Here is a 20,910-nt window from a genome sequence, read left to right as displayed (position 1 = left end):
ACCCAGATACTGTGTTTCCCCGAAAATAAGCCTCAATGGAAAATGAGCCCCAGCAGGAGTTTTCAGAATGACATCCCCTGAACATAAGCCCTAACGCGTCTTTTGGAGCAAACTTTAATATAAGACCCGGTCTTCTTTTCGGGGAAACACGGTAGCACAGGCGCTCCTGAGGCCAGTATTTCCAGGAACAGCGATGCTTTGTTAGAAACAAGGCCACTCAGGTCTGATGCAACACCTATGGGAGTAGGTTCCCTCCCAAGGTGGCCCCTGGAGAGGTACCTGCGGCAGTGTGTCCCCTCCGAGGCTACTGCATGCCACACGGGCTGCTGCCAGGTCTCTCCCGAGGGCTTAGGCTTATGCAACTTTTTCTAGGATTTAATCTCCTTCCTCTTTGTGGTTCATTATCATGTCTGTGTCTGAATGGATTTTGCACAGGGCGTATGGAAGTGGGCGAGGAGTGGCTGACTAGCCGGGAGGGACGGTGGGTCAGGCCACCCCGTTCCTTTAAGAACTAGAGACTTTCAAATGGCTTTTTGTCAAAGGAACCAAGAACAGGAAGCCCTGAAGCCTTTGGTGAGGTGGGGGGTAGAGACTTCACCATGACGTCAGCCCCCCCTCCCGGTGAGGTGCCCCTATAGAAAACACTGGACGTTTTCAAGACAAACCCCTTGATGTGCACAACTGGCAGCACAACAGACTGGTCTCCAACAACCCCAGCAACTGTCAAGGCTTTAGTCCTCTATTGTTTGGATGCAGTGCAGCTGCTGGGACACAAAGCCCCCACATAATAGAAGCTTAAACAACACGGAAGGAAGTCATCAGAGAGCCAGGCTCAGGGGATCCAGACATAGGACAACCTGAAGCGCTCAAAGTCCCCATGCCAGCGCCATGCTAGAAGCTCAGTCAGCATGTGGCCCTACCTCATGGTTCCAAGCTGGCTTCTCTCCACATGGAGAACGTGAGGTGACCATCTCCCCTGGTGTGCCCAGGACGGAGGGACCGCCCAGAATGAGGGACTTGCTGTTTTACAACCAGGAGAGCCTCAGGCAAACCTGCTGAGTTGGTCACCCCAGAAGGACAAGGCCCGTCCCCTAAGGACACTTTTTGGAAGTCATACAGTGTGTTTCTTTTATCTCACCTCAAACGCAGATGCAGTGTTTTCATTCAGTTGTCACCTCTACTTTTCTGCTTGGCTGCAGTTAAAATTTCCTTCAGCGATGCAGCTTCCAGCCATCCTGGGTGTCCTCACCCGTTACTCCTAAATCCAGACAGAAGACTTTCACAGGCTGCGGGGGACACAGCCTCCTGAACCCCAAACTGCCATCCAGGCCGGGGCTGGGTTTCCTTACGGAAAAGCTTCCAAGGCAAGGAAGTCTCAAGACCATGGGGAAGTCAAAGAGAGGGCACCAACCTTCCCCTCCTTTTCCCTTTCCTTCCTCCCTCGTCAGACATGAGGTACAGAAGACACCCCCAACGCAGACAAAATGGACACAGCTCCTATGTCCACGAGCTTCCAGACTAGCCTACGGGACAGACCATTAAACAATCCTGTGTAACAGGTATGACAAGGGCCAAGAGAGGAAATCGGGATGTTACAGGGGGCCTAGAGCAGACGCCCAATCCAGAGCTGAGTACTCGGGGGGCTTCCTGCCGGAGACAGATGAGGATGGACCAAGTGACTAAAGGGAGTGTCCCAGTATACGAAGCAGCCTATAGGGGAGCCACTGGGCAGGGGAGAGCATGACTCCAAGGGACTGGATGCAGCCCAGTGGGGCTGGAGCTGGGATGGGGAGGGGCTCCCAATGACATGAGGGGGTCATCAGGGCTTAGGTCACACTGTCCTCCTGAGCCATGAGGAGCAGTTGGCACTGTCTGAGAGCCAGCTACCTCCTAACCACCCCGCTGCCCTCCCACCGCTCAGCCGCTGTCCAGGGCTGAGCCCGTCCATCCCATCATGCAGAGGCCTGGTGTGCACGGCTAACAGGCTGGGAAGGCAGCCGGACTGCAGGAAGGTACCCTGCCTGGTCCTAGCGGAGCTGAAGATGCGCCAGCCCTGCCCACGGCTGCCTTGTGGGTAATGGGCCCCTTTGTGAAAGGATGTCCCACCCTGTGCCACGTGCCCGCCACTGGGCACTGTAGCCCCCTCCCTTCCTTCTAGAACTGGGCCCTGCTTTCCCACCTCCTCTGGTCAAGAATCATCCTGACAGCGTGTTCTAGCAGGACCTCGGATGGAGGCCTCGGGAGCTCTCTGTCAGGAGAGCATAACGGGGGCACCCACTCCTGGGGGGGCGGGTGCACATAAAACCCTGACTCCCGGTCACATGATGCTTTCTGTGTTGGTCACCGCTTGTTGGTCACCCTGGTGGATGAGAGTGAGCGGTGTGGTTAGCGACCGCTAGGGGATTGCGAAGCTGTAGTGGTTTGGCATAGTCCTTTATTTTTTCGTAATTCAATTTAAACCTGACTCCAAGCCACTATCCCAGTGAGCTGGCAAGAGATTCGGTCTCAGGCATATCACTGAACTGCCCTCCTCCAACCCCAAAGTTTGGTCAAGGTCTCAGGGTCTCAGGCACTGAAGCCTCGGGCTGCTGGCCCATTTGGTCACACCAGGGCTACAAGCCTATTCACCATCCCAGCCTTGTGCTTCCTCTGGTTTGGGGGGCCTGGCTGCTGTGGGGAGCCCCTTGGGGTGGGAGGATTATGGGGGAGGGATGTGAGCTCTGTGCCTACGGCCCCCCTCCCTGAGAGCACCTGGTAGCCATTCCCTCCAAGGCCTTGTCACGTCCTGGACACCGCCTAGAATCAGGGCACAGGACTCTCCCCACTCTTCCCTGCCCTTTCCCTTCCTGGGTAAAAATCTCTCCTTCTCCCTCATTGCTGCTCCCAAAGACCCACTCTGTCTTCCTTCTCCTTCCAGCACACAGCTCGGAATCTGTATTGAAGGGGCTCCCATTACAGGAGAGGGACTCCTGCCGTGGGATGCGAGGTCCTGCCAGCAGAATTTTGTTTTCAGGTCCTACCTACCTTCGGAGGCTCTGATCTCCTCTGACATCTTGGGGTTCTGCCCTCTGCAGCTGGGGCTCCAGGCTGGGGTGGGTCATCCATAGTCCTGCGGCACTGGGACCCATTGCCACGGCGTCTGGGGAACTGCTCGGAGGCAGCAGCCAGTGCCTCCACCCCACCTGGTGGACGAAGGGAAATCGCAGCCTGAAGCTGTCGGCATGTTTGCAACAGCTCCCCTGTTGGGAAGAATCACTACTTTGCTACTTTATTGATACAAGACAATCCTCAGTTTTATCTGCTTCCAAATGCTCCATAAGCAGACATCTTTGATTCCTACCCCCGAGCTGCTTCAGGTATCCATTGCTGTGTAATTAACCGTTGCAAACCTAGTGGCATCAAACAACCACCGTCTATTGTATGGGGAACCCTCGGTCTGGCCTGTCTCTGCTCCATGTTGAGGCTGGAAACACTAGAACGGCTGGGGCGGGAACCACCTAGAGGCTTCTTCACTCATATTAGCATTTTGGCCGGAATGACTTCAAGACTGGACACAACTCTACCTGTTACCACTCCACTGGCTTGGGCTTCTTTACAACACGGCTGCCTCAGGGTACAGAGACCTCTACACTGTGGATCAGGGTGCCAAGAGTGGGTATCCCCATGAACAAGGCCAAAGCCACATGGCCTTTTAGGACACAGTGCTGTGGTCTGAATGCATGTGTCTCCCCAAAATTCATAGGTTGAAGGCCTAATCCCCACGGCGATGGTATTGCTCTCTCCCTGCCACGTAAAGGGGACCGTCTGCACACAAGGAAGAGGGCCTCCACCGGACACCTACGCTGCCAGCACCCTGCTCTTGGACCTCCCAGCCTCCAGAACTGTGAGAAATAAACGTTGTTCAAGCCACCTCGTCCATGGCATTGTGTTACCGCAGCCCAAACTGACTGAGAAGCCGCATAGCATCATTCCCACCGGACTCGATTGGTCACAGTGGTAACAAGCCTGCCCAGGTGAGAGCAGAGGGGACCTGGGCGGGGTTCTCGATGGGAGGAGCATTACAGAATTTGCAGCCATCTTTAAAACCACCACAGAGGCCCAATACCATTCATCAGAATAAGAATAATTTACTTTAAAGTATTTTATACATGTGTCTGTTCATTGGGTAGATTAATGAGGAAGCCAATGTATTATAATGGTTTAGAGTCTGGGATTAAAATTAAACAGAACTGGGTTCAAAATCTGCCTCAGCCATTGAGCCACGTGTCCTGCAGCAAGTTATGTCGCTTCTCGACATCGCAGTTTCCTCCTCTGTAAAATGGGGATAACACCCACCTTAGAGTGTTGGGTTTTTTTTCCCCAAGGATTACACAGAATAGTGCATGGAAAGAACTTGTCCCGCAGTCAGCATTCAGAAAATATTAGTCCCTTTTCTTTAAGTTAGTTCAAAAGTTCCATTATTTCTGTTACCTCATGCTTTTAAAGATGTGCTACCATTGCAAGTCTTTGTAACTATATGGGAAGAATAGCTGCCTTTCTTCAGGGGACAACAGCCCCATTCTTTTGGGGACCTGCTCATCACTCCCCCTCCAATCACGCTGTCCAAAGAGGAGCTGCCACCTTCTGCCTCCCGGTCTCAGGGATTGCTCGAGGAATGGACAAAAGAACCAGAGTGGACGAATCATCACATCCCACCTCCCAGGTTTTAAGGATTGGCCTGGGGAACGGCACATGTGCTAAGGATCAGTAACACTCTTGGTGATTCGTGTTTTTGTCCAATGAGCCATCAGGGAAGTGAAGTACCATGGGAATCCATGGTTTTCTGATGGCCATGACCCCAGCTTTATGGAGAAAGCCAACTCAGTAGAAGGTCCCTGTGTAGGAAGACACAAACACGATGAAAAGCAGGGACTGAGAAGCAGGGGTCCTGGAGCCATGAGGTACCTGGGTTCTGTCGCCTGCAGCTGTTCCCCTGCCCGTCCTGGTGTAACACAGGAGTCCATTCGTACCTCCCGTCTGAAGCTATTTGGTGGAAACTTTTCAGTAGGCGAGCCATCTGAAAGCCAGCCACCAGACTTTCTCACCCTTGGATTCTGTTCCGACTGATGACCCTGGTCCCAGCCTCAGCGTTTGGCCATGAGCTGGCTAAGAGCTGCTGACATGCCAATAAGGGCATGTCCCAAGCTTTGATACAGTTTTTTTTTCCTCCTCTAATTGAGGCAGTGGCTTTGAGAAAAACAGTTTGGTTAGAATATAAGCAAGTGATGTCTCCAGAAGTAGAAAAGAATCCTACTGAGAAAGTCGGTTTCAGGAGATAAAAGCAATCTTTAATGTATTAAATGAGTTTCTCATCCCATCCCTGTACGACGCTTCTTTTTTCGTGGAAAGAAAACCAGACAAGCTTTGCTTGTAGAAGAATGCGTCCTCCGCCAGTTGGAGCTCAGTGACAGAAGCAGCCCCCGCTGTGGCTCCTGGAGCCGCACCGAGCTCACTCACCTGGGTTTCAGCACATGCAGTCACCGGACACACGGTGTTTACTGACATCTCAGAGAGTCTGTAGCATTCCGATAACAATATCTCCTTTCCTGTTTGTTCATCAGGAACCGCGCGTGGAGGAGGCAAAGCCTACCTGTCTTGCTCTTCTGGGCCGTTGGCAGAGATCCCAAATAATGCCATAAACAAGGTGGACGTGAGTCCTCTCTCACTAAGGTCTGCACTATGGTGGCAGCCTTGCTCCAAAAGGCGTTAGGGGCCCCGGCTCCTTCTAACTCATGGCTGCCCAATACCTAGGCTGTTGCCCTTGGCTCCGTAGTCTACGTGGGCCCACCTTCTCAGTTGTATTTCAACTGGCATGGAGCAGAACTGTGAGATGGACCGGGGACATGAAGAATGAACCCCTTCATCTAAGGAATAAGTCAGCAAACCACAGCCTGTGGGCTGGCCACCTGTTTCTGTAAACTCAGTGTTATTGGAACATAGCCACTCTCATTTGCTTAGGTATTGTCTAAGCTGGGTATCTGCAACGGAGATAATATGGCCAGCAAACCCTAAAATATTTACTTTCTGGCTCTTTAAGGAAAAGTTTGTTGACCTCTTCTCGAAGGACATAATCCAGAGGCCGTCTACTTGACTTGCACTGACTAGACCTTAGCCACATGGACACACCTCGCTTCAAGGGAGGCTGGAAAACGTAGTCTTTGCTAGTGGCCATTCGCCCATGTAGACTGTATTAGTTATTAGTTACGGAAAAAAAGGAGGATGACTATTGCAGGACAACCAGCTGTCTTTCCTATTCTGGGTCAAGTGTCCTCAGTCAGATTTTGGTGCCTGTCCTTTTAAAATTCCGAGCTTATAAACCAGGTTCCTATATTCATTCATAATTATGTTGATTTCTTTTGTCACCTCTGCCTTCCCTTCCTCATTGGGATATTTTGCCACAGCAGAACCAGAATCCCATTCAAGAGCTCACTTTCTTCTCAGAGTCTCCCTCCTGAATGCCTTTGTCTTCAGGTGGAATAAGTGCCTGGCTGTGTCGGCCTCCCCTTCACTTCCAGTCACACAGTGTCTGCTGGCATGATTGCTCCACGTCACCATTCCACATCTTTCTCAGGGCTTCATCCAAAGCAGCAATTTCCCTCCACTCTGGGAATGGAAAGCATCCCCCAGGCAAGTTAGGAACTTGCTGTACTCTTGGTGGTGGGTAAGTAGGAGACCTAGCAGAAGTCCCCAAAGATAAGGTCCCTCCCACCCTTTCCTGCCACAGCCTATCTCTGCATCCCTTTGTGAAATGGGCCCAGCCTTTCTCCCATTCTCTCCCTCAATGGCAACTGCTCTTCATGTTTCCCCCCAACATGCAAGCTCAGTTTTGGGGATTTCTGAAGCAGGCACGTAGCTTCTTAATACTCTTCCTTCCAAATCGGTCTGCCTCCTTTAAATACCCTCCCAAGACTATATCCATCTTTAGTCCCATCACAACATCCTGGTTCCACCCACGAGAACATATTTACCATCCAGTGTTCTGGCTTCAATCTTGGACTTGCTCATGACTCACGCGCTGTGTGCACATGAGTGCAGAACAACTTAGAATCAGGTCTGAGGCAAATCTTGAAACTATTATGTACTATGTGAGAAACAAAGGAAAGACCTAAGGATTTCCTGCTCAGAGAAGGGAAGCCTAGATGGTCACCATCTTCCAACAGTTGAAGGGCTGTCATTTGGAAAAGGGATTAGAACATTTCTGTAAGGTTTGGCTTTTTTAAAAAATCATGAGCAAGTCTTACTTTGGTAAATAAATAAAGATATGCACGTGAGATGGGAATGGCAAAAGTGGGGTGAAAGGTCAAAATCAAAAAGAAGCTTCTGAGACGCAGAGTCGTCCAATACAAAATGGGTTGTGTGAGGCTCTTGTTTTGATGGGGTTCAAGCAAATGATGAGGGACCTGACCACTTGACCGCATGTGGAGTGGGGAGTTTAACAAAGCAGCTATCCTAGGCAGTAGCCTTTGGATTACAAAGGAAAAGGGACCTTCTCACCGTTGCTCAGGTTAGAGGGGATTTCCAGAGGGAATTCAGCTCTCATTTTCTCCAAGGAAAAGCTAAGCAACTTGGCTGCAGGAAGGGTGGGAGTGAGCTCAGCTCCAGGCCAACTCCTCTGTGGTGACTCAGCTCAAGCTCTGTCTCTGGGGTTTTTTAGTTCAAATTCTTCCCTGAGCATCTGAAAGCCCGTTGGCAAGACTGGGTTTGGCTTCCCCTGAGTCAGGCGTTCAGTCCTGGTTCAATCAGCGATGGTCTTGGGGGTGGAACCTTGTGATTCAGACCTAAGAGCGTGGTGACAGAGACATCCATGCCATGGGTGTAAAAATTCTCAGAAACACTGGGAGGGGCTGGCACCCTCAAAATGATGGTTCGGATCCTGTCCACACTCAGGGCTCACTAATTCTGAGTCACAAGTCATTCCAGGCAGACGATGTTCTTCGTGTGGTTGTAAAGAGGTCAGGATAATTCACGCTCAGCTGAAGGCGGGCGCTCGAATTAAAGTGAGGGGTCGGCAGAGGTGAGAGCAGGGCCATGGGAGGCAGTGGTGGGAAGGGAATAGCTGCAACCCACTGGGCAACCCACAGGCCTTGGGGGTGCCCACTCAGATAGGCACTGTCTACGTGCTGGACAAAGCCACCCACAGGCTGAATTACAGGTTGTACTACACCTGTGTCAATACAGTTGTTTTTCCATGTAGTTTTAAAATAAACGTTTAAATTTTAGAATAGTTTTAGATTTACAAATAGGCTGCACAAATAAGACACAGTTCTCACATACCCCACACCCAGTTTCGGCTATTGTTAACAGCTTACATTACTATGGTACATGCTCACAACGAACGAACCAATGTTAGTATGTTATTAACTATACTCCATACTTTATTTGGATTTCCTTGGTTTTCCCCTAATGTCATTTTTCCATTCCAGGATCCCATTCAAGATACCTGTGTTAGTTTCCCAGGGCTGCCATAACAAATTACCATAAAAGTGGTATATTAAAACAATAGAAATTTATTCTCTCACAGTTCTGGAGGCCAGAAGTCTGATCCACAGGGCATGCTCCCTCTGAATCCTCCCGTGTCTCTTCCAGCTTCTGGTCGTTCCAGGCGTCCCTTGGCTTGTCACCATGGGGCTCATACCTTGGAGCTGGTGACTCTCATCTGTTTCCCTCTTCTCATGGCCTTCACTATGTATCTCTGTGCCTGTGTGTCTCAAATTGCCCTCTCCTTTCTCTTACAAATCATTGGACTTAGGGCCTACCCTACATCCGAGATAATCTCATCTTGCGATACTTCATTATCCCCGTATTCCCTTATTTCCAAATACGGTCACACTCACAGGTACCAGGGGTGAGGACTTGGATATATTGTTTGTGGGGACATAATTCAACCCACGACAGCACCACATTACATTTAGTCTCCGACAGTGTGCACACACGGTGACAGCCCGAGAGGAGCTGCGGCAGGGAAAGGGGCTTAGAGTCTGGGAGCTGCAGAGAGCAAGGCAAGGGCCTGACCAAGGGGCATGAAAATCAGGCTGCCACTCCACTCTGTAGCGCTAAGAGGGAGGCCTCAGACCCTGAGAACAGGAACCGCAAGTCAGACTGTGGGTGTTGCAAGGAGCAAGGCCAGGGCCCAGTGGAAGCCAAATCCACGACGGAGCAGAAGCAGCACCGGGCTGACGGGGGCCCAGCAAGGTAAGTGCTGACTGACCAGGCTCCATATTCCCTCTGCCTCAGGCCAGTGCTAGCCCGAACTGGGAAGCCAACCTGACAGAGGGGGTCAGGGGACAAGGGCCCAGTGACTACAGGGACAAGTATCTCACAAGTCACTGCAGCCAAAGCTACAGGAATGGAGAACTGAGATGGGAACAGCAGAGACAAAAGGGAGGAGGCGGGGGCACACAGCGCGACAGGACTCTGGAGATAAAGGCGGAGGGGCTGGGAAAACACAGAAGCCTAACCTGCTGGTCAGAGGGCTTGTGGTGGGGACAAAGGGTGGGGGAAGGAGGTGACGGCAAGTATACAAGAGACTTCCTTGACAGCTAGCAGCCCAGCCAAGACATTAAACACCACAGCTTGTGGAACTGGATGGCCTGGATTCAAATTCTGCCTCTTCATCTCCCAGCTGTGTCACTCTGGGCAAGTTACTTAAGCTCTCTGGGCCTCGACTAGGGATACGAATAGTACCTGCCTCATAGGGTTGCTGTAAAGATTGAGTTAGAATATATGCAGCACTGAGAACAGTGCTTGGCACACGGTGCTGTGTACACATATGTGAGCAGCACAATTACGTAGTTTGAGCATTAACCAATATTTCCCAAATTGTGTTCAACAGAATCTTCAACTAAGAGATGCCTCCATAAAAAAGGTTCTTACAGTAAAATAAATTTGGAAAATGTCTCCTGTCATATCCACAAAATCTGACAAGCCCATAGTACAAAAAAAAAAAAAAGATAGAATAACCGAAATCTGTCTAACTTTATTTATGTTTCCCAAACCTCGAGGACCGTAGAAGCTTCTGGACACCTTGTGGGACAGTGTTCCACGGGACACCGGTTTGGGAAGTGTTAGGGGGAAGGTGTGGGGAGTCTCTGAAAGGAGAGGAGGGGTCTCCAGGAGAAACCGGGGGCAGGGGTAAGCCCCAGAGAGACTTAAGTGCCCAGAGAGGAGGGGAGGCAGGGGCTGAGACCGGGCTGAGGCACCAAACAGACCCATGGCGGGGGGTGGGGGTGGCCTGGAGAAGACAGGATGCTGCCAGACAGACGTAGAGAAGAGAGAAGGGGAGGCAGAGGTGACCCTGAGAATTCACACTGGGGAGGCAGGGAATGGGGGAGCAGCAAGGTGTGAAGAGTGGGGGGCATTCTTCACTCACACACCCACTCAGTCTCTGCCCGCTCACCCCATCACTGCTTCCCGGTATGTGACTGTGGTGGGTCTAAGCCATGTGACTTCCCAAGGAGAAGCCTGGGAAGGGAAAGGTGGGACAGCCGCCTCCTGGAGAGGAACAGCCATCAGAGGCACAAAGGCATGTGCCCCGCTATGCACAGATCGTGTGGTTGTAAAATCGACAGCAGTTGTCCAAGGCCTCGGGGCTGAACTCTGGGCTGGTGCTGAAAAAAAGGAAAGGCTGCAGTCTGAGCTCTAGGACTGGCTCTGCTGGCCACTAAAGGCTGTGCAACCCTGGGAAAGTTGCTCCATGTCTCTGGTCGGCCTTTCCTCCCCCAGGGGCCCTGCTTGCTCCTCCCCTGGCCACACCAGCCACAACCATGGCATTTCTACCCCCCAGGCACTCAGGCCTCCTGCCCCGTCACGCAGCGCGTGGTGGCCTCTTGGCCCAGGCCCTCACCTCTGGAAGACTTCGCGGCAGCACTGGTACACCTCAAAGCTGCTGCTGCTCAGGGTCGTGTTCAGGAGGGATGCACAGTTGACCTCAGCACCCCTGGGCATGTAGAGGATCCCTGTGCAAGGAAAGCAGCCGGTAAGCGGGGCCCACCCCCACCCCCCACCGCCAGGGACTCCCAGAAAGGCCAGAGCCCCAGTGCCACCAAATCGGGGCTATGACACACAGGGACTCACCTGCCACACAGGCGTTCACCAGGGACACGCAGGCGCCTGTGCAGAGTGCCCGGAGCACGATCTGGGAGAAGTGACTCTTCCGCTGTGGGGCCATGGAGGCTGCAAGGGGACAGGCATGCTCAGGGCCAGGACACCGTGCTCCTCTTTGCTGATGGCTGTATCTGCCAGAGGGAGCGGCGGCGTCCTCCCGACCGCTGTGAGCTCGGGAGCCCTCCTTGGCCTGAGCTGGCCCCCCGGCAGCATCCCATACCTCCTCCCCACACCACCAGTGGCAGACACATGAAGAGAAAGGGAGTCGCGAGTCAAGTAGACCTGGGATTAAATACAGGCTCAGCCACATACTAGCTGAGTGACCTGGGCCGTCACTTCACTTCTCCAAGACTCAGTCTCCTCCTCTGCAAAATGGGGTGGCTATACCCCGAGGCAGGGGAGTTACGAAGAGTGGGAATGTTTTTTGTAAAGAGCTGAGAGCTGGGCAGAGTCTTCCTCCCTGGCACCCTCCACCCCCCGGCCTGCCTGTCACAGTGGGCAGGGGACCTGGCCGGCCAGAGCTTCAGGGCACAGGCAGCACGCACCTCCCATCCCTCCCCACACCCTGAGTCAGGCTTGGCCCGGGCCATCCCCAGCAGCAGAGAAACCACAGAACACCCGGGCTGGGAGGAACATCCGTGGATGACCATCCCTCAGGCCCCGCCTTAGACGAATGGGAGAACTGAAGCCGACGGATTCCCGGGAAGCTGGTTCACAGCCAGGACTGGAGAACACGGGGGAGGCCCCCCCCAGGACTCACTCAGGCCCCCCAGCATGATCCCAATGGAGCTGAAGTTGGCAAATCCACAGAGGGCATACGTCGTGAGGATTTCTGCTCTGACCTGGAAACACAGACAGTGGGTGAGGAGGGGCTCCCCTCAGATGGGACCCCACACCACCCAGCTCCCTGGCCTTCATGTCACCCACTCGCTCTGTGCCTTTGACCTCGGAAGTGCTCAATGCTGCCCCCTCCTAGGCCGTGCACACCCACCTCTAAGCCAGTTCGCGCTGCACCACAGAGCCCTTCAATCCACTGAGCTTCAGCCCCAGGCTTCCGGGCTGTGATTCAGGCTGGCTCAGGCCCACCACGCTCTGGACCCAGGGGGCACTTGGGTGAATGCCCCCCCAGGACTCTACAGTCCTGCGCTTCTGTCTAGTGGGGACCTCTCAGGCTGGGAGCCCTCTCGGGTGCTGTCATGCTGAGAATGGAGGGAGTGTGGCCCAGTGAAGACAGTGAGGGACTTGGAGCCCAACCGACTTGGGTTCCAGGCTTGTCCCCACCTCTGATCAGGTTGAGCAAATCAGTAGTTTCTCCATCTGGAATGTGGGGGTGATAGGACCAGCCTGGGAGGCTATAGTAAGGATCATAGCACGTATGGGAAGTGCCAGGCATACAGCACATGTTTAGGCAAAGCAATTCTCCTTCTGCTTTGCTCTGAACAGTTGTTCGATTTTCCAGAAAGTTGTTCCCGTAAGAGCCAAAATGGAACAATTTGGGGGGAAAACTGGCTTAGACCCACACCTCACACTATATAAAAATTTAATTCTAGATCAAAGATGCAGATAAGTATTAATATTTTAAACATCAAATAAACGGAAATGTAGACATTACATTTATAAGGTAGTGTTATAACTCATTTTCGAGAGAAGCAAACAGGCTCAGAGAGGTTAAGTAACTGAGGAAGGTCACATAGCAAGAAGGGAACTGTTAGAATTTGAACTCAGCTCTGATCACAAAACTCATACTTTTAAATACTCCACCATAATGATTCAGGAATTTAACACTTACCAGATTTCTGGAATGGAGATAACTTTCTAAGTTTACAAATAATAGAAGAAACCACAAAAGAAAAGATTTGGCATAAAATTTGTGTTAAAAGAAAAATCCCCGAATACAAAATAAAGGGGGGAAAAAAGACTAGGAAAAATATATGTAGAAAATATAACAGAAAAAGATTGATGTCTTTATCAGATAAAGAGTTTACACACATTGACGGGGAAAATATTAAGGCACCTGCACCCTGCTGGCTCACCTACAATCACTCTCCATACAGCAGCCCAAGTACTGTGAAGTGTTAGACCTTCCGAAATGCCCTGCTGCTCCGGGGCCTGTGACACGCTCCTTTACGATCACGATCACGACCTTCACTCGCTGCACTTCTCACCTCTCAGTTCTCCAGACAAGTGCTTTTCAATCTAAGAGCCTCTGAACATGCCTCTTTCTTTGCCTGGAATGCTCTTTCCAGCTTCTCCTGGCACCTTGCCCTCCCTCCACATCCTGGTCTAAATGCCACACCACAGGGAGGCCTGAGTGCCTGGCACCTTAGCGACCTCAACAAATACTTGCTGAAAGAATGAAGCTCGTAAAAAAATAGAAAAGATCCTGAAGGAGGGTACCACCCAGGATATCTAAAGGAAGGAGTGAGATTGGAGCGAGGAGTCAGGGGAAACCTGTGCTTTTTACTCCATACAAACATTTTTTTAAAACTAAAGAGCACATTCCTTTACAGTTAAAGAAAATAACAGACAAGGAAAAATCTTTCATGTTAAAAGTTCCTAGTAACCCAAGAAATGCACATTAAAACAATGACCTATTATTTGCTCCTTCAAATCGCAAATTTTTTTTTTAAGAGCTACTCAATACAGTTCAGTGGGTGGTGACATCAGGGCTCACCGGCACAGCTGGGGGCCTTTTCAGCTGGGAAAGTTACCGGGAGCAACCTCACAGGGACTGTGCCGTAGGACTGAGTCATCCCACATCTGGGACGGCTCCTGAGGAAACCATCCGAGAGAAGAACAAAGTTCTGCACACAAAGCTATTCCTTTCAGCGTCGTGTAACATCGCCAAATAATGGAATTAACCCGAATGGCCGGCCAGCAGGGGGCTGGTTAATTATGTGAGGATACAAATATCAGAAATGATGCTTACGTCATAGCAGCAGATGGGGGGAAAGCTGGCTGCAATACAGTCTGGATACTATAATTACAACTATGTGAACTCTCTTAGAAAGAACAGAAGAAAATGCATAAAACAACAATAGCTGTTATTTTGGGATGGTGAGATGGGTAGTTTTTCATTCCTAATGATGTTACCTAGAGCTCTTATTCTTTATAGATCTTCATTTTATAGATCTTTATAAGGTTCATTTTATAGATCTTTTATAATCTTTAAAAGAAATTTTAACCGAAAGAGCCAACCCCAAACTGAATGCAATATACTGACAGTGAATGTGGTGGTGAGGTCTCGCTTTTCACTCTGGGGGCTCCCTGGACGCTCACATCTCTTCCCTTGGGTAGACGTGGCAGATGCTACACTGGTTTTCAAATAGGAATTTTTTCCCAAAATCCAACAAGATTTTCCAATAGGAGAGGCAAAGAGTAGCGGCTGGCCCATGGCCACACAGGATGGTGGCCCATCCACAGCCAGATCTCAGATATCTCCCACAGGCTCCTTCCCTACCCCTCAGCCTCCTAAGTGGTGTCAAGGTAATGGCTGTGAAGCCTGAAGCCGTCTTGTCCCCAGGGAAGTAGGATGTAGGGGGTTGAGCGCTATAGTTCAGTGTGTCTCAGCCAGGCCCAGCTGTGTCACACCCCTGCCTCAGGGAGCGGATGGGGACACTCACGGAGATCCACTGCTTCTTGGCGCCAAGCCACTCCTCGGCCCCTGCGAGCCGGCGCTGCTTGTACTGGGAGAGCTCTTGGTAGGCCACAAACTCGTTCAGAAACAGCTTGATCCCCAGCAGCTCCGCGACCACAGGACAGTCCTCCCAGGCCACGCCCACCAAGAAGGCCACAGGCCGCAGGACGTAGGAGCAGATGAGCTGAGGCAAAAGGCAAGGGGAGCTGCTGGGACCTGGGCTGCTGGCTCCGCTGGGTGTCTAGCCACCACCCATTGCCCGGGGCCACCCCCTTGGCAGGCGAAGCAGGGCGGCCAGAACGGTACCTGGAAGCTGAGCTCCTGGATGTCCACCATGGCCCCCAGCCAGGACAGGGCGGCGTTGACGAAGGCCAGCACCGCCAGGAAGGCGATCAGGTTGGCTGCGATGTTGGCAACGACCTTCACCGACATGGCAGCCCCGCTGCTGGCGGCTTCCAGGAGGTTCTGAGCATCTCTGTTGTTGGGATTGAGAGCCATCTTACTGGCCTGTCCCCAAAACAACAGAACCCTTCCTCCTATAGGGTCAGGGAAGAAGCTTGGATGATGTATTTCAGAGCCAAGCGTCCCTGTCTTCCCTCTGACACCCAGAGAGGGGAAGGGGCTGGACAAGACCCAGACTTCGAGCCCAGAGCCGTCCAAGACAGGAGCTGTTAGCCACGTGCGGCTTTTGAGCACGTGAAAGGAGACAGCTCAGAATGGAGATACGTTGTAAGTTTTAAATACACACCAGATTTTGGAGATCTAGTACCAAACATGTGAAATCGCTCATTAATCGTTTTTATACTGATTACATGTTGAAATAATAATATTTTGGATATACTGGGTTAAATAAACTATTTTATTAAAATCACCAGTTTCTTTTTACTCTTTTAAAGATGGCGACTAGAAAATTTTAAATTAGATGTAGCTCACATTACATTTCTATAGGGCGGTACTGCTCTGGACCTCCAGGAAGTTGTGAAGTTGGGGCTGCCTACGGTATCCCCAAGCACATTTGTCAAAAGTAGTGCCTTTTCAAGATTAAAAAAAAACAAAAACAACCCACAGTGGTTGTTAAGACTACAATGAAGAGATGTTAGGGCGTGAGTGAAATCCAGGACGGCGCCCAATATGTCAGTGTGTGATGGACACCTTGGTGGTCAGAGCTCAAAGCATGTGGAGAAGGTGGAGAAGGTGGCATGGAGCCTTTTCATGACCCTCCTGCCACACACACACCAGGCCACATTCCCAAAAACCAGGCCACTCTCCCACTGTTTCCTGCTGGGCCGAGGCTGGAAATTAAGATGGAAGAACTAGAGTCTGTGTTTCTGCCTGCAAAGCCACAACGAGGGCAGTGAAAGCTGGGCCTGGGCTTGGTGGAAGGGCGGAGAAAATGGGACTCCTGCCGTCCCCACCTCGGCTCCTGTCCCCACCTCGGCTCCTGTCCCCTCCTCGGCTCCTGTACCCTCCTTGGCTTCTGTCTCCACCTCTCCCACCACCACTGGCCCCTCTGCTGGCCCTCGCCGGTGCTCACCCGCAGCTCAGTTTCACTCCTTCCTCACTCCTGAACTTGGACTCCTCCACCTCCGGGTAGACCAGCTTGGACAGCGCCAGAGCACAAGGGGCGGCCATCACAGAGGCGGCAATCAAGGAGGCAGCATCGATCTGCAGGGGTGAGAATGGAGAGCAGTCAGAGGGTACGCCCCGGGCAGCAGACCCCATTTGTGTGTCGTCATGGGCAGTACTGCTGCCATCGTTACTGATGATAACACCTTTCTATGCAGAGGGTCTCAGGCTGTCACGTACAGAACCTCCTCCTTTCCCCAGTACTTCTGTAAGTTAGGCAGGACACGTACACTTGACCCTTGATCTATGGAGGGGTTAGGGGTGTTGACACCCCACACAGTCAAAACTCTGTGTGTAACATTTGACTACTTGAAAACTTAACTACTAACAACAGCCCACTATTGACCAGAATCTTTACAACAACATACATAGTCAATTAACACATATTTTGTACATTACATGTATTATATACTTTAGTCTTATAATAAAGATAGAGAAAATAAAATGTTATTAAGAAAACACATTTGTATTTATTTTTTAAAAATCTGCATATAAGTGGACCCATGCAGTTCAAACTCATGGCTGTTCTCAAGGGTCAACTGTAGTGTTATCCCATTTTACAGACAAGGAAACTGAGGCCTCAGAGAATTAAATGTGGCTTGCCCAATATATACAAGACAAGGAATTAAAACCCAACATGTCTTTTGGCTCCAAGTTCAAGATTTTTCCTTTTCTTCCAGGCCGTCTCCCTTTGACCACTAACCCAAGGGCTGGTTCACCACTGGCTGAGGGCTTTGTGATGGTTTCAGACAAAGCTCACAGAACTGGAAAGTTGGGATGGAGCCAAGAGGTGACACAATTCGACCTCGCAGTGTAGGGATGTCTTCCGTCTATAGCATCCTTCCTTGAATACTCACTGTGACAGGGAACTCACCACTTTGAGGCAACCCATCACACCCACTCTTGTGTTTGGAGAGCTCTTTCTCAGGAAATCTGCCTCCTACAACAGCCACCCTTTCGCCCTGGGTCCTGCCATCTTCTGGAGCCATGCTTAGAAGCCCTTCTCAGCACGATGGTGGAGCCACCTGAGCCCCAGGATGGTCCCTGCCTAGATTTCCATCCTTACTGCGGCCCCACACCCTCTGCTTCCCTGCTGCCTTCCATGGAGATAGACAGGACACTTTGTCACCACTGTTATTTACTAAATGGGAAAATTAGAACCAACCCAAGCATCTAACAATGGGGGAGCGGATACGCATTGTCAAGCTGCCATCTAAAACAGTGGTTACCAAGGCTTTGCAATAACGTGGGGAGATGCCCACAAAATTGCATATAAAAGCATAACCACAATGGCAAGGGAAAAAAGAAACTCCAAAACTATGAAAGGAATACATCAACATGCTGACCAATTGTCTGTTCCTAAGTAATAGGGCCAAGGGTGATATTTTTTTCTTCCTGCTTTTTTGCACATTTTGAAGTGTGTGTGTGTGTGTGTGTGTATGTAATTCTTAAACTGCTGTGAGGTGGGAAGTAATCCCGCCCATTTTACAGATGTAGAAACTAAGTAGCAGATGCTCACCTGGCCCTGCTCAGGGCCCCACAGACCCAGCCCAGGGGGCTCCCACTCTTGCACAACTAACTGAGGAGCAGCAGTGGCCGAGCCCCTCAATGTCACCCTGCTCAGTCTGTGTCCACAGCGCCAGGCACACATCTACACCTCCTCTTGTTGTGGTCCCTGAACCAGACGGGTGGGTATAGAGACCGTTTTCCAGGGAGAGTTAAGAGAACTGGTGCCTGCTTTAGAGCTTTTGGGAAATACGGTGAAAATGGAGATGTATGTGGAAGCCACCATTAAAGGATGGGTGACCCCTGGGACCACAGACCAGGGGGGAAGGTCGAGACCAGCACTGTCCAATACAATAAAGAAATATTCTCTATCATGTAATCAATATAAAGCTTATTAATAAAATACAGACATTTATCTTTTCCCATAGGAAGTCTCAGAGCAGATCTCATTCCAGACAAGCCACATTTCACGTGCTCAATAGCCATGTGGCTACCCTGTAGGACAGCGCTGATTTAGAAATATCCAGATATTAGCGATAACGGGCGCAAGGAAAAGGAGCCAGAAGCTGAGCAACACATACAAAGGAGGAGAGGGCAAGAGGGATCTTTCTGGAGTTCAGGGGCTGAGGGCAGAGCCAAACATACAGTGTGGGACTGCCTGGAGGAGGGAGTGAAAGGGGAGAGGGGAGAGGGCGGGGAGGCAGGGCTGTGGGAGAAAGCCCTGAGGCTGCTGCAGTGGCGGCCAGGAGCCAGGTGAGGGCAGCAGAGAGCTTCTCTGACACCACACTGCTCGGGGTAGCTTTCTACCTCGGCCACCACCTGTGGCTGTGAATAGAGGCCCCGGGCTACCTGGCTGATGCTGGCAGCCACTGCATATTCCGTAGCGCTACAGGGAAGTGGGGACGCAGGCCCCGTCAGTGGGGAGGCCCCATTGCCTGGGGCGAGACCTGGACTCCAGCCTGAGAAAGGGAAGGAAAGCAGGCTCAGTTGTAAGGCAGATTGTGGGAAGGGACAGAGTTCTTCAGGATTTTAGTCTCATGTAATGACAGTGACATGCATGCAGTAGAAAGAATACCATTCTATTAACTGGCTGTGGGACCCAGAACAAAGTGAAGAGAGTTAAAGCCCCTAAGTCCCAAAAATATTATGGCGCTCCCTGCCCTAGTACGACACCATGAAAAACGTTTCAGGAAGTTCTGAGCTTCCATTTTTGAAATGTCAAATTCCTTCCCAATCAGTTGGTGATGGGGTGTGTGTGTGGGGGGGGGGGCTCGGGGGGGGGGGCACACTAGCTCTGATGGGCCTTTCCTAAGCCTCAGTGAACCAGCTGACCTGGGAAATTCTGGATGGGAGGGTGCCAGGCCAAAAGACAAAGCCCCGAGTCCCTGGGGCTGTCCTGAAAAGTCACACCGCTGCCTCTCTGCCCAGGCAGCTCTGTGGAGCTGAGCTTACTGTATGGCCCAGGGGTCCTAAAGGAAGGAGGGACCCAGGGGCAGCCTGGCTTGTCCTCAAGCCCACCTCGCAGCCACACCCCCAAGGACAGAGATGATAGACACAGGCGGAATTTGGGTCCAGAGAACGGGACACTGGGGGTCATTCTTATCATCCCTCACACACAGCATCAGGGACAGGGAAAGGCAAACCATGCCCCCCCCCCCACTCCAGGGACTAAGTGCCACTGCACTGTGTGGATGAACCTTCCCAACTCACCCCCTTACTGCTTGACATTTACGCTGTTTCTTGTTATGGGTTTTTGTTTGTTTGTTTGTTTTGCTATTACAAATAATGTTGGAATTTTGCAGTTTTGGAACACTTGTGAAAATATTTCTGCATTGTAATATTCCTAACTGCATCAAAGGGAAGGAGTATTTTAAAGTTGACGGATAGACGTTCTCCAAAAAGGTTAGAGCACATGACACTCCCATCAAGAATGTGTTCATACCCCAAAGGAGATGTAGGCCCCCAGCAGGGAGCCGGCAATGGTGGCATAGCCTCCGGTCATGACCACGTGCACCTCAGAGAGCGTCATGTCTGCCAGGTAGGGCCGGATCAGCAGAGGAGCCTCAGTCTGCAAGCAGGAGAGATGTCAGACAAGCAGCTGGCCAGGCCAGCACAGGCAGCTGGGGCGTCTCCTCCTCCCAGGAGTGGGCAGGCCACAGTGAGTGCTGGGGGTCCCAGGGGAAGAGATGGCAGGTGGGGTGAGGCCTGGGGTCTGTACTTGGCTCACCCCTAGCCCGTCCACTTGGCCTGATAATAATCCCGTGTCAAGTGCCTACCACGTCCAAGCACCCCACTAAGCACCCCACATTCATTACTCACAAACTACTGAAAAGATCAGCCCTATTTTCCAGGAAAGCAAACGGAGAGGCTCAGAGAGGTTCAGGATATGGCCTCTGTTCATGCAAATGGGCCAGAAGCCCACTCCTGAGCCTCAGTTTCCTCATGTACAAGGGGAGAAAGTGGGACTCCATTGTAGGATTTGTGAGTCTCTAATCTGATGGAGACAGCCTAGGCCTGGAGTGGTAGGAGGTGCCAGACACACAGCAGCCTCCCTGGCATGACCCAGGCAACGTGCACCCCCAGACGTGCAGCCTCCTTTGGTGACTCTGGGAGAAGGTTCGCATAGGTCTTCCGCTGACTGAATCAGAGCTCCAGGGCCCCAGGGCACCCGCCCTCCTTGGCGAGGCTACTGACCAGCCTGACGGCAGGAGGCTGCAGGACCCACCTGGCTCACAAAGATATTTCCAGCCACACTCAGGGTCTCGGTGGCCGTGGTGCCCATGGTCACCTGCATCAGCCAGGCGATCTAGAAAGAAGCAGGTGCTCTTAGTGGGCTGACGCCAGCAAGTCCCCGAGACAGAGAGAGACGGGGTGGAATTACCTTACACATCTTCCTTCCAACTCCCAGCCTTCCCAGGTAGGACCCCCTCGCCTATATTTCCCTAAAAGGTCCATTCATCTTCTCTTTCCAAACTTCCATTGGTGGGGGCTCACCATCA

The 20,910-nt window shown here is 51.5% G+C and overlaps 2 protein-coding genes across 5 annotated transcripts in view; both read right to left on the bottom strand.

Annotated features, from left to right (window-relative positions):
• Positions 1–1,255, bottom strand: part of PDE8A (phosphodiesterase 8A) — a 106,572-nt gene extending 105,317 nt beyond the window's left edge. The window contains exon 1 of one of the 2 annotated variants that reach the window (XM_019743466.2): positions 1,139–1,255. In XM_019743466.2, coding sequence (XP_019599025.2) covers positions 1,139–1,164 — 26 coding nt within the window. In that variant the 5' untranslated portion in view covers positions 1,165–1,255. The remainder of the gene's footprint in view (positions 1–1,138) is intronic. The other variant, XM_019743465.2, reaches the window with a different exon arrangement.
• Positions 1,256–3,047: 1,792 nt separating this feature from the next.
• SLC28A1 (solute carrier family 28 member 1) overlaps positions 3,048–20,910 on the bottom strand; it is a 44,538-nt gene continuing 26,675 nt past the window's right edge. For 2 of the 3 annotated variants that reach the window (XM_074318328.1, XM_074318329.1), the window contains exons 11-19: positions 20,637–20,717; positions 19,854–19,979; positions 16,314–16,444; positions 15,086–15,254; positions 14,766–14,963; positions 11,903–11,984; positions 11,113–11,211; positions 10,883–10,994; positions 3,048–3,182 (exon numbers count right to left, since the gene is read on the bottom strand). In XM_074318328.1, the coding sequence (XP_074174429.1) occupies positions 3,098–3,182; positions 10,883–10,994; positions 11,113–11,211; positions 11,903–11,984; positions 14,766–14,963; positions 15,086–15,254; positions 16,314–16,444; positions 19,854–19,979; positions 20,637–20,717 (1,083 nt within the window). In that variant the 3' untranslated portion in view covers positions 3,048–3,097. Of the gene's footprint in view, positions 3,183–9,990; positions 10,647–10,882; positions 10,995–11,112; positions 11,212–11,902; positions 11,985–14,765; positions 14,964–15,085; positions 15,255–16,313; positions 16,445–19,853; positions 19,980–20,636; positions 20,718–20,910 lie in introns of those variants that run through there. The other variant, XM_074318330.1, reaches the window with a different exon arrangement.

This window comes from Rhinolophus sinicus, linkage group LG13 (assembly GCF_036562045.2).
Source record: "Rhinolophus sinicus isolate RSC01 linkage group LG13, ASM3656204v1, whole genome shotgun sequence".
Taxonomy (NCBI): domain Eukaryota; kingdom Metazoa; phylum Chordata; class Mammalia; order Chiroptera; family Rhinolophidae; genus Rhinolophus; species Rhinolophus sinicus.
Note: the sequence above shows the minus strand (reverse complement) of the source record. Positions and strands in the feature narration are given on the sequence as shown.